General features: G+C 36.5%; 1 protein-coding gene across 10 annotated transcripts in view; it reads left to right on the forward strand.

The window, feature by feature from the left end:
* Positions 1 to 17,944, forward strand: part of tcf7 (transcription factor 7) — a 121,668-nt gene that overhangs the window by 60,729 nt on the left and 42,995 nt on the right. For all 10 annotated transcript variants that reach the window (XM_028812831.2, XM_028812832.2, XM_051933470.1 and 7 more), the window contains exon 5: positions 13,315 to 13,441. In XM_028812831.2, the coding sequence (XP_028668664.1) occupies positions 13,315 to 13,441 (127 nt within the window). The remainder of the gene's footprint in view (positions 1 to 13,314; positions 13,442 to 17,944) is intronic.

The raw sequence follows: 17,944 nt of genomic DNA on the forward strand, positions 1-17,944 counted from the left end.
GCTTTGTTCAAGACCTTGGCAGCAATACATATAATCCCTTGGAGTATACAGTAAATCCTTGACTTGTGTAATGTTGTACGGTTCATGGCATTCTATGTGTTGGCTTGCAAAGGAATGTAAACCACAACCAGAAAAACAACACTACAGAGAAAATCTCACTTTATCAATACATATTCCAGAGAAGGTGAACAACCTCACTAAATGCTGTTCACCATTACATGCATCTTTTACTTTTGATTTACCCAAAAATTGAATCAAATCCTCCTAAAAGACACTAAAGCTATCTAGCTCTACTGCAGCTTTTGGTGTCTAAGTGGTTAGGCACATTTCTGAGAAGAAAAAATAGACATTTTTGGTGTCTTTTTTTTTTTTTTTTTTTTTTTTTTTAAATGTAGCCCGTCTTTCCTGTCTGTGGTTTAGTTTAGTATCCAGTAACTGCAAGTTGATGGCAAAAATTCTGGAAGGTGTGTTGCTCTCATTTGGACACCTATGCTTTACTCCTGTTTTCTTGCTCTCGTTGTCCAGTTATTCTTAGTTGATGCTGGTTGTACTGCATGAGAATGGCAGATGGCAATGGCCCTTTATTTATAAGCTTAACGGTGGAATTCTAAATACTTTCTCTGATGTTAATGATTTGCCAATTATAATTAATCATAACCGACTCCACAAACAACTAAAGTAATACAATTGTATAAAAAACACAGATGTCTGTAAGACAAAACACTCCACACAAGTAAATGAAAAAGTATCCTTGCCAAAACCTAGTCAAAGTACAGTTTTTCCTGAAATTTGCTTTGGTACAAGATACAGAATAAATGAAACCTATTGCTACCCATCTCTGAGTGTAGAGTATATACAGTGGTGTGAAAAACTATTTGCCCCCTTCCTGATTTCTTATTCTTTTGCATGTTTGTCACACAAAATGTTTCTGATCATCAAACACATTTAACCATTAGTCAAATATAACACAAGTAAACACAAAATGCAGTTTGTAAATGGTGGTTTTTATTATTTAGGGAGAAAAAAAAATCCAAACCTACATGGCCCTGTGTGAAAAAGTAATTGCCCCCTGAACCTAATAACTGGTTGGGCCACCCTTAGCAGCAATAACTGCAATCAAGCGTTTGCGATAACTTGCAATGAGTCTATTACACCGCTCTGGAGGAATTTTGGCCCACTCATCTTTGCAAAATTGTTGTAATTCAGCTTTATTTGAGGGTTTTCTAGCATGAACCGCCTTTTTAAGGTCATGCCATAGCATCTCAATTGGATTCAGGTCAGGACTTTGACTAGGCCACTCCAAAGTCTTCATTTTGTTTTTCTTCAGCCATTCAGAGGTGGATTTGCTGGTGTGTTTTGGGTCATTGTCCTGTTGCAGCACCCAAGATCGCTTCAGCTTGAGTTGACGAACAGATGGCCGGACATTCTCCTTCAGGATTTTTTGGTAGACAGTAGAATTCATGGTTCCAACTATCACAGCAAGCCTTCCAGGTCCTGAAGCAGCAAAACAACCCCAGACCATCACACTACCACCACCATATTTTACTGTTGGTATGATGTTCTTTTTCTGAAATGCTGTGTTCCTTTTACGACAGATGTAACGGGACATTTGCCTTCCAAAAAGTTCAACTTTTGTCTCATCAGTCCACAAGGTATTTTCCCAAAAGTCTTGGCAATCATTGAGATGTTTCTTAGCAAAATTGAGACGAGCCCTAATGTTCTTTTTGCTTAACAGTGGTTTGCGTCTTGGAAATCTGCCATGCAGGCCGTTTTTGCCCAGTCTCTTTCTTATGGTGGAGTCGTGAACACTGACCTTAATTGAGGCAAGTGAGGCCTGCAGTTCTTTAGACGTTGTCCTGGGGTCTTTTGTGACCTCTCGGATGAGTCGTCTCTGCGCTCTTGGGGTAATTTTGGTCGGCCGGCCACTCCTGGGAAGGTTCACCACTGTTCCATGTTTTTGCCATTTGTGGATAATGGCTCTCACTGTGGTTCGCTGGAGTCCCAAAGCTTTAGAAATGGCTTTATAACCTTTACCAGACTGATAGATCTCAATTACTTCTGTTCTCATTTGTTCCTGAATTTCTTTGGATCTTGGCATGATGTCTAGCTTTTGAGGTGCTTTTGGTCTACTTCTCTGTGTCAGGCAGCTCCTATTTAAGTGATTTCTTGATTGAAACAGGTGTGGCAGTAATCAGGCCTGGGGGTGGCTACGGAAATTGAACTCAGGTGTGATACACCACAGTTAGGTTATTTTTTAACAAGGGGGCAATTACTTTTTCACACAGGGCCATGTAGGTTTGGATTTTTTTTCTCCCTAAATAATAAAAACCATCATTTAAAAACTGCATTTTGTGTTTACTTGTGTTATATTTGACTAATGGTTAAATGTGTTTGATGATCAGAAACATTTTGTGTGACAAACATGCAAAAGAATAAGAAATCAGGAAGGGGGCAAATAGTTTTTCACACCACTGTATCATTCAACTTTTAAAGTGCTATTTGAAGAAAAAACATATTGTATATGTTTATACAATATGTTTACCCAAAAGACACTTCTGGAGTCCAAAGTATGAACATGTACTACATAAATCAAAATATCTAGGAAAGTTGAACAGATAAGAGTGAATCTTTTTCAGGGTAATAACAGAAACAAAACCCGACTATGTAATGGTTATGCATGTACGGGCTTTCTATAGGTGATTGGTTTACTTCTCCAAAACAATCATGTTATCAAGTACTTTTTCACTCAAAGCCCCAAGCTCTTCTAGACAAAGCTAGGGAAACCCTAATATTGATTTCCAGGTAAACATCTGTCCTATACCATACCTGTATTAAACAAAAGCTATGCCTACTGAACTCTTGTGCCAGGGCCTCGACTAAAGCTGCAGAGTACTGATGCCACCAGCTAATGAGAGAAATGGCTAAGACAACTTTACTCCACATATCCAGTTATCCATTAATCACACACCCTGATAGTTTGTTTATAAAAGTAATACTTGTTCTTGGTGTACTGATAATATATTGCAATAAAAAAGGCAGTACTTTCCTGTATTGAAACTCTATTACCACATCTAATGATGACAAACCTCATAACAGTGCAGAGTAAGCAGCAATATATTTGCAGATATTATATAGATTGTTTTTTTTTCCCCATTTGAAGGTTAAAAAAAAGAACAAAAGATGCTAGTTACACTTTTTACACGTCCTTTGTTAGATTTATAATTGGTGATGTGCTGACACTTCCACTCCAAGATCCCTTTATAACTTCGGAGAGACACTTTAATGACACCTAGTACCACCACAAAATGATTTGAAGTTAAGCATGGTTGTTTAACAACAATATGAGCAGTTACACTGCTGATCATATTACTGTTTAATTTTAAATGCGTATGTCAGTGGGGCCTCTGCAATAATGCAAGGTTGGTACAGTAGGTAGATCTTTTTATAGCTAGGCAACTCTGTAGGGGTTTCCTGTAGTAAATGTACTGCTCTGTGTAATTTTAGGTAGAACTAGCAAAATACCCACGCTTCGCAGCGGAGAAGTAGTGTGTTTAAAGAGGTTATGTAAACATATATATACATATACATATCTACATATACACACATCTACATATACATATATATACCTATCTATCTATCTATCTATACATACATATACAAATTTACATTTGTAGTCTGAATCACAATCTGATTGTATGGGTGGTTACCTACCAGGTAACGCTTATGGTTGGCCAGCAAGTCAGCTAACATCCGCCACGGTGCCTTCAGTTGTGAGAAGCAGATCATAGAATGGTTGAAAATAGTTTACTGTCAAATAATGCAAAGAGTACGCGACACGTGTTTCGCCCTAATTCTGGGCTCATCAGGCATACACACTCACTGCATATAGCCAAATTGTGAAGTATTGCTTTTAAATTTTAATTAAGAAGAAAAGAAAACCTTTTTAAATTGAGGGAAAATATACCAATAACAATTTGTTAAGGATCTGTTTTTTTGTGAAGCTGCCTTTACACAGCCTGTCCGCTGTTTTATAAACGTACGCCATATAAGGCCGTCCTTTCTCCTTGCTTAGCGGTTCTGTATTGTTTTATTGTTCATTTATTACAATTGTTATAGTTATTGTGTAGGTATTTGAGACTCACTTTTCTGTTCAGGTACCCATTTCCTTTATGTAATCAGCGGATTCTCCGCTATTTTTTGTTCGTTTATTACGATTATAGTTACTTATTGATTCCCTTCTTTAGCTGACTGCCTGCTCATATGAGGCGCTCTGCTGTTTTTTTGTGAAGCAGCCTTTACACAGCTTCTCCGCTGTTTTATAAACGAACGCCATATAAGGCCATCCTTCTTTACCTTGCTTCGCCAAGGAAGCAGCCTTTTTATTTAATCCACGGGTTCTCCGCTGTTTTATTGTTCGTTTATTACGATTGTTATAGTTCTCTTTGTATACGATGTTGTCAGTTCAGCACTCCGGTTGTAATATGACCAAGTGGTGCAAGCTTACTGTTGAGAATGCAACGTATAATTGTACAGGGGAAAAGCAATCTTGCCAAACTTAATTTAAACTTACGGTTTACACCGTGCTTTGTTTCCGCCGTAGCTGCACTTATGAATATGCTTGTATGCGTCACTCGCTCGCTTCTTATTGTTTCGCTGCCTTCTCAATTGTGTAATGAGTGATCACATGTGCTGCGTTCAGTCAGTTCACGTGAGCCGCTCTCTTGTGTGATGTTGCGATGTCCACGGCTTTATTTAATGTTAGCTAAGACCCGGCACTTAGAGTTAAAATTGCTGTAGCGAGAAACTTTTGTTACAAAGTGATCCAAAGTCTCGTTTATATCTCGTGTCTTCTCATTAAACTTGTATGTCGCGAATATGGTATTGCAAACGGCAGCGGGAGCGTTTCTATAAACTTAATTTAAACTTACAGTTTACACCGTGCTTTGCTTCCGCAGTAGCTGCACTTATGAATATGCTTGTATGCGTCACTCGCTCGCTTCTTATTGTTTCGCTACCTTCTCAATTGTGTAATGAATGTTTTCTTCAGCGCTCTTTGGGGCTCTTCCTTGTTTTCTATGTACTGCGTTCACAGTCCGTTCACGTGATTACGTGGGAGGCGTGATGACGCGATACGCAACTCCGCCTCCCACGGCCAGCGAGCTGCAGTCCATTACAGTATATGGATAAAAAAGAGGTTCCAGTTATGACCATTACGCTTTGAATTTTGAAATGAAACCTGCCTAACTTTTGTAAGTAAGCTGTAAGGAATGAGCCTGCCAAATTTCAGCCTTCCACCTACACGGGAAGTTGGAGAATTAGTGATGAGCCAGTCAGTCAGTCAGTGAGGGCTTTGCCTTTTCTTTGTATAGATTGCATTGTGTGATTGTAATGATTAATTATATACAGGTTAGTGCTGGGCGGTATACCGGTTCATACCGAAAACCGTTTTTTATTTTTTTTATGATATGGTTTTTTCTTATACCGCAACACCGGTTTAAATTGCCTAAATGACGTTCGGAACGTTGCGCAGTGGGAAACTGTTCAAGTGGGGACCTTTTTTCACTGCTACACCGCTAAACACAGATTTGTTGCACTAGGGCTCTTTTTCACTGCTACACCACCAAATAGTGGGCGGTAGCATAGGTATGCCGCACGGTGAAAATGGACAGAGAGCATTCCGAAACTGAAGTAAAAGTAAAGTTGAACATGATGAACAGAAGAACTTCTGCCGAAAAAAAGGAGTCACGTCCGTCGCCAGGAGATACTTTAGTTTTAAAAGGTCAGATGTGTAAATACTGTTTCTATACTACTGGATAATACTGCAAGCCAAGTTGTACTTGTTTTATTTGTTTTCAATACAGTGTAATGTACCTGGGTACTGTGTAATAGTGTGACGACATGTTGACTTTATTCTTGGTGTGCTTCAGTTTCCTTTCAAAGTCATGTAGGATGTGAGGTTTTGTTATGCTATATTGACCCTGCTAGTGTATGTTTTGCTTGTATTCATCCTGCGATGTGCTGGCGACTCGTTCAGAGATGGGCGCAACTCTGAATGGATGGCATAATTAAACATGTATAACGAAGATATTTTTAAAGTTCTGAACACTCCGTGGGCTAAGTTTATAACTAGTTTTAATTTCACAAAGACGTTTATCGTGTGGTGATTGGTTATGTGGTGAAAGAAAAAGGAAGGATAGGAACTGGGGTTTTGGTAGCCTACATCAGATAGAGACAGCATGCATGCAATAAAGAGAGCCCGCTCAGAAGAACATGCATTGAATTCTGTGTTCGTGTCTCCGACCAGCAGATCACAAACCCAACATTTACACAATATTTAAGTTAAACCTATGCGATAGCCATTCATGCATCCAGTTTTTTGGAGCATCGTCACACCTGCCATAAAGTTCTGTACACTGAACATACACCTGGGCACCCCTTACTGCGAGGGAGCAGCACTACCGCCTCACTACCGTGCATGTGTAATACCTGCTTTAATGCATTTCATCATGAAAATATCAAGTATTTATCTTAGCATTCTAAATTTTCAGAAAGCAGGAATATCATGAAGTGAATGGATTCTGTATGGTGATCGCTGTCTTCTCTTAGTGCGGAGGAAGTCAGTTTAAGAAGCGTAGTGATTAACCACTGGGTCGGGGAACATAACACAAAGCATTTAATGTGCTGCATTAATTTATGACGGGGTAAATTAAGTAATTGTTTTTAACATTGATTTTAGGAAGCAGTTTAGTTTACGACATTCTACTTTAATTATGAAGTAAACTATGAGAATAAAGTGGAAATGTCGACTTTAATCTCGACATAAACGGCGAGAATAAAGTGGAAATGTTGACTTTGTTCTTGACATATAGTTTTGTTTTTTTCTTCCCAGTATAGCTTAGCTTGAAGCAAGGTCCATATTAATGCAGTTTGCCTAAATGATGGTTCAGTTGGTAAAGATGTCATCACCAAGTTGCACTTGTTTTATTTTATTTTAATTTGGTGAATACTGTGTAATGCACCTGGGCTTGAAGTCTTGAAGTAATAGTGCAACTATCAGCAATAATACTATTATTTATTTTATTGTTATTATTTATTAGTTTAAATATTATGCAGTTTAATGATGGTAAAGTTGTTTAAAAAGTCACTTTAACGTGTCAGTGGACAGAGATTGTTAACATTAACAAAGTGTAGTTTTGTTTACAAAAAATATTTACTATTTATTCCTTTTCTAAGACATATTCGGTGCAATACAATTTTTGACAAGCACTTCTGGATATTTTACTAAGTCTAAATGCCTCTTTGTATAGTTGAAAATATGTTGTCAAAATTATAGTTTGTTTTTGCAAAATTTGTTCAATGAAAAGGTTTTGTATTTTGACTGCATCTGTCATGCAATGTGATACCTTCTCCATTAGTGCCACCCCCTTGAAAACTATCACTTTATGGGGCAATGCAAAACTGTATTAATACTTGTGTGCACATTAAAAATTTTTTTTTTTTGTATAATGTACAATACTCTTGACAGTGGAATAGGTTATTCTTAGCCAGTAATTGCAGTGGAAAATGTGGTTAACATCCACTCATGCATGGGGAAAAAAATACCGTCGAATACCATGAAACCGGGATAATTTAGAAAAATACCGTGATATAGAATTTTGGTCATACCGCCCACCCCTAATACAGGTAATTCAGCAATTATCTTGTTCCTCTTTTTCATGGCAAAGTCACAAAATGCTGGGGTTAGAATTGTTGCTGACACACTGTCCCGACAGCAGCAGAAATTTTCTTGCAGAGCACAAGACTACAGTAGCACTAAGGTTACTCCCAAGACTAGCAACATACGAAAGCACTTTTAGTTGATGTTTGTATTTAAAGTTTTTATATTACTGTAAGTAGTATGTATTTGCTATATGAGACTAAATCAGTTAAAATCTAAATAAATAGATATTCAAGAATGTGAAAACTTCACACAGAAAATGGTTGGGGAATTAATCTACTGATCTGTTCATCTCTCTCTCTCTCTCTCTCACACACACACATTACATTATTATGATTTAACACCCCTGCTTTAAAGTAGTCTTCTAAATTGTCTCAAGTAAAATGTCAAAGAAAGAAAAGACTTTTAATTTCACAAATGTGTGTGTAATAAATTATTTCCAAAGAAGACAATTTCCAAGAATGCCTTACTGTTTAATCAGAAAGCTAAAGTGGAAAAAGTCATAATTTTAATTTTTAAACTTGATTGGATGTCAATTTTAGATTTTCATTTGAGTCATTAAAGCAGAAAAGTAGGAGTTATGCACTTGTAACTGTTTTTTCGCTCTAAGAAGAAAAACAAGTTATGTCATGGAAAAAATATTGTGTTCAGTTAGTATTTACCTAGCTATAGTGAGAAAGTATATTAAGGAAAAAAGGTAAACTGTCAGTCAGTGTAATGTGTTCACTATAGAAATTGTTTTGAGTTAGGAATTAAGATTTTTAATGTATTTGAGAATAAAATAAGTATTGAAAAATAAAAGAACATATCAAATGTCATTTATCAGATTAAAAATGTATTTCCATCTCATTCAATTTTTGTAGGTAGCCCAAATGTTTGAGTTTCTGTAAAGGGCCTGGTGGTTCGAGCTTTTACTAATAAATATGTCAATATTGCAGGGCAATACCTGGTATTCATCCCAGCAGCAACAGGGCAAATCAGTGAACAGTCTTACTAGACTCCCTTAAACTTGAATTTGAAGAGTTACTGATTAAATTCCTAATTGTCAAAAATATATATGTCAAAATTTATGATGTATCCTTTTTGTTTTTATTTGAGTAGATGTCTTACAAATCATACTGATAACAATACATTGTCATAATTCTCATGGGGAAAAAAATATTGAATCATTTAAATGCAAAAATCTTTGGACACACATTTGTATATGTGGAAATGTTAATACAGAAGTCTGCTTTATTATAGTATGTGTCACTGTATTTATTTGATGAAAGGTATGCTACTGAGTAAATGTTATATTTGAATGTCAGACTATAGTATATTACACCATTGTGTTTATAGTACTGTATAGCACTGTTTCTTATAAAGTAATTTTATCTATCTTCAATGTTTAAATTTATCATTGATCAAGTCAAGTCAAGTTGGGCACTGGTACAGAGCGTTGCCACTCCCACTACACGACGAAACAACTCGGGATCCCGGTTAGCAACCCCCCCAGGCAGACACGTGGTCCAGTCCCACCCTCCGAAAATGACCCTGTATCTGCCGCAGCCAGGTGTTACGTGGGCGATCCCTGGGCCTGGTCCAGCCACTCGGGTCCCCAACAATGAGGATCTTACGAGCCAGATCACCCTCGGGGAAACGCTCCACATGGCCATAGTGCCATAACTGATGCTCCCTCACAATGCAGGTAATGTGCCTCATTCGGGACTCCATGAGCAACTGCTCATTCGACACAAAGTCAAACCAACGGTACCCAAGGATTTTCCGGAGAGAAACAGTACCAAAGGAGTCCAGTCTTCGTCTCAGGTCACTGGAGAGCGTCCATGTCTCACAAACATATAGCAAGACTGGAAGCACCAGGACTCTAAAGACTTGGACCTTTGTCCTTTTGCATAGATATCGGGAGCGCCACGCACCCCTTTCCAGCGACCTTATAACCCCCCCATGCTCTCCCAATCGGGAAGAGTCACCAGAGGCATGAATGTCACTGCCTAGGTAAGTAAATCTCTCGACAAGGTTGACACTCTCCCCGTAGACACACACTGCTGATGGCTGTGCCCAAGAGGTCATTAAAGGCCTGGATCTGGGGTTTTATCCGGGACACTCACAAGCCCAGACACTCCAACGCCTCGCTCAGTCTCTCGCCTCCATTGAATCCACGAAGATCAGAGCATCATCAGCAAAGTCAAGATTCGTGAATCTTTCTTCAACAACAGATGCCCCTCAGCCGCTGGACCCCACGACCTTGCTCAACACCCAGTCCGTACAAGCATTAAACAGAGTAGGTGTAAGAACACACCCCTGATGATCCCCAAAATCAACTGGGAAAAACAGAGGTTATGCCTCCACTCTGCACAGCACTCACAGTACCAGTGTATAGGCTGGCCATGATATTCAGCAACCTCAAGGGGAATCCTGCAGACCCTTAGGATGTCCCACAGTGCAGCTCGACCAGCTGAGTCAAACGCTTTACGAAAATCGACAAAGGCTGCAAAGGAACTCTGCCGATATTCACGTTTGCGCTCCATGAGAACCCTCAGTGCCAGGATGCGGTTGATGGTAGACTTCTTAGGTGTAAAATCAGACAGTCGCTGGTAGGTGAGCAAGTGATCATGGATCCTATTGAGGATGACCCTAGCAAGGATCTTACCCCGCACAGAGACCAGTGTTATCCCCCTGTAGTCGCCGTAATCCAGGTAATCACCCTTCCCTTTCCAGATAGGGATGACAAGTCCCATTTTCCAGTCAGTTGGAATGATGCCAGTCTCCCAAATGGAAGCAAAGATTGCTTGCAATGTCAGGAGGACAGTCTTACCACCAGCTTGGAGAAGTTCACCCTGGATACCACATATCCCTGCAGCATTTCCACCCCTCAGCTGGTTCACCACCCGTGCAATCTCAGTGAGATTGGGTGGTTCACAGCTAGTTGGAGGATCAGCCTCAAGATCCGTGGACCCAGAGATATCCAACATCCTAGCTGGAGGATCAGCTTTGAATAACTGCTCAAAGTAGCCAGCCCAGCAGGTCACAACTGCAGTGTCATCCGTAAGGACCGTTGGGGAAGTAGAGCCAGAGCGTACGTGATAGGAACCGAAAGATGGTAAACTATGCCTGGGCAGAGCGAAGCCAGAGCAAACTCTGGTGGAGGTCCGCATCTATCCTGATGTGCAAATCAGTCGTCTGACCTGGGTATAGGGGCGAAAGGCTAATCGAACCATCTAGTAGCTGGTTCTCTCCAAAGTTTTCCTCAGGATAGCTGGCACTTGTTGGCGCGCAGTTTTATCTGGTAAAGCGAATGACAAGAGGCCTTGGGGCCGAAACAATCTCAACCTATTCTCAAACTTTAAATGGGTAAGAAGCCTGGCTCGCTGGCGTGGTTTTATCTGGTAAAGCGAATGACAAGAGGCCTTGGGGCCGAAACAATCTCAACCTATTCTCAAACTTTAAATGGGTAAGAAGCCTGGCTCGCTGGCGTGGAGCCGCAGCATGGAATGGCACTGCAGGATGAACCAAATGCTGGGTTAATTTATTGATCAGTAAGTCATTATTTTCACTACATATGCAATAATTGCAGTAACTATTATTGGAGTTGAATGTATAGTTTCAGAATATTTAACGTAATAAACAATTTAACATGAATACCATTTATTTAAGTGTTAACACAGTTTGGTCCAAAGTGACCCAAGGAAGTAACTAATGAAAATGTGGAGGATAATACTTTGGACAATGTTCATGTCATACAAATGTGAATACAAAAGTGCCATGCATATTTTGTCATATTTTTACTTTGGAGTGCATTCAAAATGATCAAATTCATCCATGGAAAGTACTGTATAATTTTTATTTTATTCAAATTATTTGTATAATTGATGTTTAAGCTTCAAAAAATCACTAGTCAATGGAAAGTAACAACTACATTTTCAAAATCAGCTCCATCTGCTCTGACATACCAGAACTAAGACCATTATGAGTAAGAGGAAACCAGAAGTCTTTTCTTTTCTCTCAGCTAAGAAATGTACTTTCATTGGTTACAGTAATATGTGGAGGTCTTTACAAGCACTTTGGTAAACCTAGAATAGTCAACATCAATTTTTGTTTATTAGTTTTATTAGGTTAGCACTTTCAATAACAATCTGTTATAAACATTCTCATGTACAGTATACAGGTATTATTACCTGGGCTACTGAGTTCACCATTCCATAACTTTTAGTTGCTAACTAATGGGCGAGCCTTGTTCACACTTGACTTAAAGTTTCAAGTTTCATTGTATGCCTTCACCAACCTCCCCCCACCACCACCATGTGGGAAGCCTTGAAAGTGAGATGACTAATCCTACTCATAGGTTATCCCGCAGAGTGAGTGATGCTAAAACCACAGCTGAGATGAGCATCATGATGGAGAGATATAGCCTGCTTCCACATCTGTTTTCTTATACAGTGTATGGTTACTAACAGTGAGGGCTCAGTCATTTCTGTTTGTTAGCTGAAGTGTCTCTGTGTTGGGTGTGTGTGTATTTTTTGTTTGATTCTTTAATTGGTGGACAAATGTGATCAATGAAAATCAAATCAAGTGAATTTGCTTAAGCATGCATTATGACAATAAAGATCTATCTATCTATTGAACATTATGAATGAAGACATGATCATTCTGTATTTCCATGTTATTTGTCTCATTTTAATTAACATTTATAATTTTTACCATTTAACACAGGCTTTCTGTAATATAACTTATGATATACTGTATTTGAAAAGCACTATATACATCTCTTCTATTCCTGGATATTGATTCCTTTTTTAGTACTGTACACTAGACTAATGTACATTTTATTATTTTCAGAACCAGTTGGTTCTGATTTTACTCCTACTAATGTTCCATATTAAGTTAACACTAAATAAGTATCTAGGCAGTTGACAGACATGCATGTCAGTTTAATCATTCCAGCCAGTTTGTCCTTTTGTAGTGTTTCAGATGTATAAGGATCACTTTTTTTTTAACCAGTTCTCATTTAATACTTGTTTGGTTTTTATATTGTGAGAAAGTTTTCTATTTAATGTTTAGCAGCTTAGAATTATGAAATGCCAACCCATTGCGCATCAGCTTCACATCTATTGGTTGAATGAGGAAAGTTGCTTTTCGATTGTAATTAGTTCCACTCATTTTCACTGCTTCCTAATATAGAATAACTTTTTTAAACAATCATTGTATATTGGGAATACAACAGAGCTAAAACTGAGCATAATTATAATATATGATTCAGTAGTATATACTAAACAAAATGCTGTGGCAAAAGTAATTTATTTTTGTAAGTTACATTCCTGGTATGGGGGTAACTTGCATGACTATACTTAATTATATTCTTTGCTCTTTCTTTAGCAAAGATAAGTTGCTTTGTTCTCATCCTGTAAATATAAATTATTGGTCTTTTCCTGTGTTTCAAACAACTGAACAATGTGCTTGTTATATCAGAATCAGAAAACTTATTTTATTTTAATTTTTTCTTTTCAAGATTTTTTTTTTTTTGAGTGCCAAAAACAGAACAGTAAAATAGTAATTTTGTTAAATACATGAATTAACATGTTTTCTTTTTTCTTTTTCAGTCCAACAAAGTGTCAGTGGTACAGCAGTCTCATGGAATGCACCACCTCACGTCTCTCCTTCCATACAGCAATGATCACTTCAACACAAATTCACCACATCTTCCTGCAGACATGAGCCAGAAGCCAGGTAGGAGATGGGAAGACGGACTGCCTTTATTTGTAAACTATTAGTATAATCCCAGTTTTGAAACCATTCGTCTAATAGGTTGTTCTTCCTCCTGTATTTTTGGTCTGGCCAGCTTTATGTACTGCTTCTTTACTCTTTTTCAACTTATGTTATTTTTTTACCAATGTATAATTTTCATTCAATAATTCATGCATTAATCAAATTTGTCCTAAATATTTTTAAATATTATTTCATACTTGGCAAATCCTACAAATTTCATTCATCCACCACTGTACTAATGGGGGTACCAAAGGATAGAAACAAAAAAAAACATGCAAAACCCAGAAACAACTGTTGCTTTCTTATTAACTTTATCTCGTTTTCTAGATTGCAGTTTCACATAAAGATGTCCTTCCAGTTTTCTAAATTATAGTTTATACAGATGTTTTTAATAAGTACCAAGCTTGACCCCACCAAGAATTCTTAAATTATGTAATATGTCAAAATCATTAGAGCTGATAAATAAGGATCTTTTTTGAAATTCAGAAATACATATCATCAGTTGGTTAATCAACTAACTCAGGTACTCAAGTTTTCAGTAAGAAGCAAAGTATTTTCTTTAAAATATATATATACAAATATATTCTTTTATGTAGCAAAATTTTTTGTAGCAAAATATTTTCTGTTGGTAATATTATTGGTATAATAAAAAAGCAGGTGTAACTGTAATGTTTAACAATTATTTGCATTAGAAGTTAAGGAAATTTCTGCTTTGTATTTTATTTTGCCCTTCTTCCCACCACCTTTCCTATAGGTTACATCATTATGACATTTAGTATGTGTCTTATACATGCAAAGTAGCTTCTTTTTTTTATTATAAAAAAAACAAAAACAATGAAAGACGACCTCCAAGAAGGAAATCATGGCTTTGTTCCAATGGTTCTTAACCAGTGTAAAGTTTATTAAAGTATTAATATTTTCCTAAATGCATCTTACCACACAATTCCTTTAACCTAAGCCAATCCAGCATTACTCCTTCAATCTCCTACATTGAAAAAACTCTTGAAGTGGTTTCATAGGATATTTCCTTCAGAATTTTTTTCCTACAGAATCATCCAGTGGGATTGCATTTCATTACTAATCCAGGCTCTTGTGTCTGCTGGAAGCAATTATTTCAACAAACATTGCTTAAATTCAATAACAGATATGACACGTGATTTTTGAGTACCAATTAATTTTAACTTCTTTTTACAAGTGGTGATTTAGAACTGATGGAAAAAATAATCTAGACCAAAAGCTTTGAAGTAACAATGTTATAATTATTTACTTTTTATATAGTGTGCCTACAGTTTTAAATGTGGTTAAAATAATTTGCTTGGTTCAGAAGTTACAGTAACCAAATGCATATTTCATCCATTATAAATGTAAACTGTGCTAATTCAATATGTATGTTATATTCTTGTATAAGTAACTAATTTCTTTGATATTCATATTCAAATAATAGTATACTTTTATATGCAGTATAATTCTATATGTTGACAATATGAAATAGTCTTCAAATTGGCTGGAAAGGACAGTGACAGCGATTAAAGCATCAGGACAAAGAATATAAATAAAGACATTCGTATATCACTTGAGGTAACAGTGGGTAAAATAAACACTTTCTTGCTCAAGCTTTTTAAGGAGCCTGTCATTTTGAGCTGTGCACATTTTAAAATATGTAATGGAAGAAAGTTTGATTGGGAAGGGATGTCCCTTTACAAATGCTTCCCTCTTTTGGTGTGGTGTACTTGTCAAGCACACTGGAACCTTTATTCAGTGCTAGGGTCTTAACTGTGTTTCTCTGCATATTTATCACTATTTTTACTAATAAATATTTTAAGTAGACAGAAAGGGAACACTTTTCTAAGCAATTTGTGACCCTGGCTAGACTTTTTTTTATAGACAATGGGATGAACTATTTATTATAAACATTATTTCCGCAGGTATCCATAGAGATGTAGTGTTTCATTGTCTAGACTTTGACACTTGCCAACATGTTGCCTTGATTTTGCTCAGACATGACTTGGAGTCAGAGTGAATCACAGTTGATGGTAGTCTTCATTGTTTTAATATTTCCTGATGGAGTATGAGCAAATTGGTTAGGCTGGCAACATCGTTAGTTTATAAATCCGAGGTAGTAAAGGGATATAAACTTCCATGACTGAGAACACAACTATTTTTTATTTCCCTACTTTTAAACTAGATTTGTGTTGCTACGAGTTTGCCACTTTTGGTAGTGCTTATTTGTTTAGTCCATTAGAACCGATTTATTTTTGAACCACTGAGAAATTAATAAGAGAGGGATCCTTCAAATTATTTTTACAAAGTAACCCTCCTCAAAGCAAATGACAAGATGAGTGAAACAATGCATAAAATATACCTCATTTTTTTAAATATTTAAACAAATCAGTCTTGTTTATTATCAATACTGTTAACAGACATTTTTATCTATATAACAAATACCCTTTTTTTTTTTTTTTTTGCAATTTTATTTAAAGTTGCATTTAAATATAATCTTTATTTGGGATAAACCCAATTTGACAGTCTAATGGTAAGCTTCTAATAGTGATTGAAGGAGTAAAATGAAACTATGTAGTATGTGCACTGTGCCTTAAAAAAAAGAATATAGCTCTGCCGTTTATGTACAGTAAGGTTATTTTCACACACATTCACAGTTGCACAGCTGCGATTTTTTTCAGGTGCACTACTGACTACCATCCAGTCATTCTGAATTGCAGCTTGGTTTCAGTTTCTCTATTTTTGGAAAGTCTGATATTTTGTGGTATATATGGTTGTTTTTTTTTTTTTCTCCTCACCTGTATTAAACCTTTTTCAAAAGCCATATATTTTTTTTTATATGTTCAACGTTTTTTTATTTATTCCCTACTTGAACTTTTTTATTTGTTTTCCAGTGAATATTTGAATGAGACTTGGATAATGATCTTGTTGCAGATTATTTTAGTTTCGCTTTGATGGCAAGATTGTGATTAAAAATGCCCAGCTCAGTCCCCATAAGAAGCTCAAGTCTGTTATATCTGGGCTTCACAGCAATGATGTATCACAAGTATTTGGGGTGTTGAGTGTTGTGTTCCATTTGTACTTAGTATTCTTCCAGCTTGCAGGATTTCGAAAGGTGCTATGAATTGATGACTTACTCTATCATAACTTAGTTTGGCTGATGTACTTTATTATTGGGTCTTACAATGTTGTTGATTTTGCATGATGCAGAGGGGAAACTGCAGTATATTGCCTTGCTTGTTCTTCCCATCAAACATGGTCAGCTTTTAAACAAGGTCATCTGTTGCCAGTACCATCATGAGAACAGCAGAAAACTTTATTCACCCCCTGCTGGAATATTAGAAGTGGTGCATATGTAATGCACCAGCCAATTTCTAAACCGTACAACAAATCATGTCATGCTTTTGTAAAGTTTCTTTAACTATCTGTGGCTTCTAAGGTTGCAAATTATTAATCTGATTTATAATTTTATATTATGAAAGGCATTTTATTTTTATTTCAAAACAGAGTAGCTCACTCAAAGTATATGTTTTTGAAGTTGGAAAGCAAAAAAAAAACCTATTTTTAAGAGTAATTTATATTTTTGTAAATAAAGAAGGGAATTCTGTGGAAACAACAGGAGTATATATATTTTTTGGAAGGAAAAATAAGTACTTTAAAATGAAAACCATTTGTGAGAGTAATTTATTAAGCAATCTTAATTCAGTTCATTACATTAAAGACAGTGGTGTTCTCGGCCACATAAAATTTACTTTCTGCTGGTTGTTACTTTGTATTCTGATTAGTCTGGGATGGTTTTGAACAAAGGAATATTTGTAACATTACTAACATAAAACTTTCCTTAAAAAGGAGTTGTGCATTTCTGTGTTAAAATAGGCGAAAAACTATTGTAGTGGTTATAAAATGTGTCATATTTTGTATGTATTTTTGATTTTTGCAAATTTATATTTTAAATATATATTAAATCTACACAATGTGTTCTATTAGATACAAATTGTTTATTTAATATTATAACTTATATTTGAGTTTCATTAGGCCTTCTACGTAAAACTGTAAACCTGTAAGGACTATTGTCCCTGTAATCTTCTTTCTATGCTAATCTGGGTACATTGCTGCTCTAAAGCTGTGCTTTTACCAAATTAATAATATGTAATACAAACAAAAATGTTTTTTTTCATATTAATGAATATCTGCACATAGAAAAAAGTACTTTCTGGGTTGAAATATTCGCTTAATATTTCGAGAGGGACTGGCTTAGTTACATTCTGGTTGCTGAGCATTACAGCACTCAGGATACTGAAACAACCCTTCAGCATTGTCAAATTATAGTAATTTACAAAATTCTTCCAACAAAGTATATGGTACTTTAAAGCTTTCTTAAGTACTAGGTGCTCTCCATTGACAAATGACTTCCCGTTTTAAGATGGCTTGAAGGGAAGCTTTGTTATTTTTAAACCTCATATA

The sequence above is a fragment of the Erpetoichthys calabaricus genome, chromosome 11 (genome assembly GCF_900747795.2).
Source record: "Erpetoichthys calabaricus chromosome 11, fErpCal1.3, whole genome shotgun sequence".
In the NCBI taxonomy this organism is placed as follows: Eukaryota; Metazoa; Chordata; class Cladistia; order Polypteriformes; family Polypteridae; genus Erpetoichthys; species Erpetoichthys calabaricus.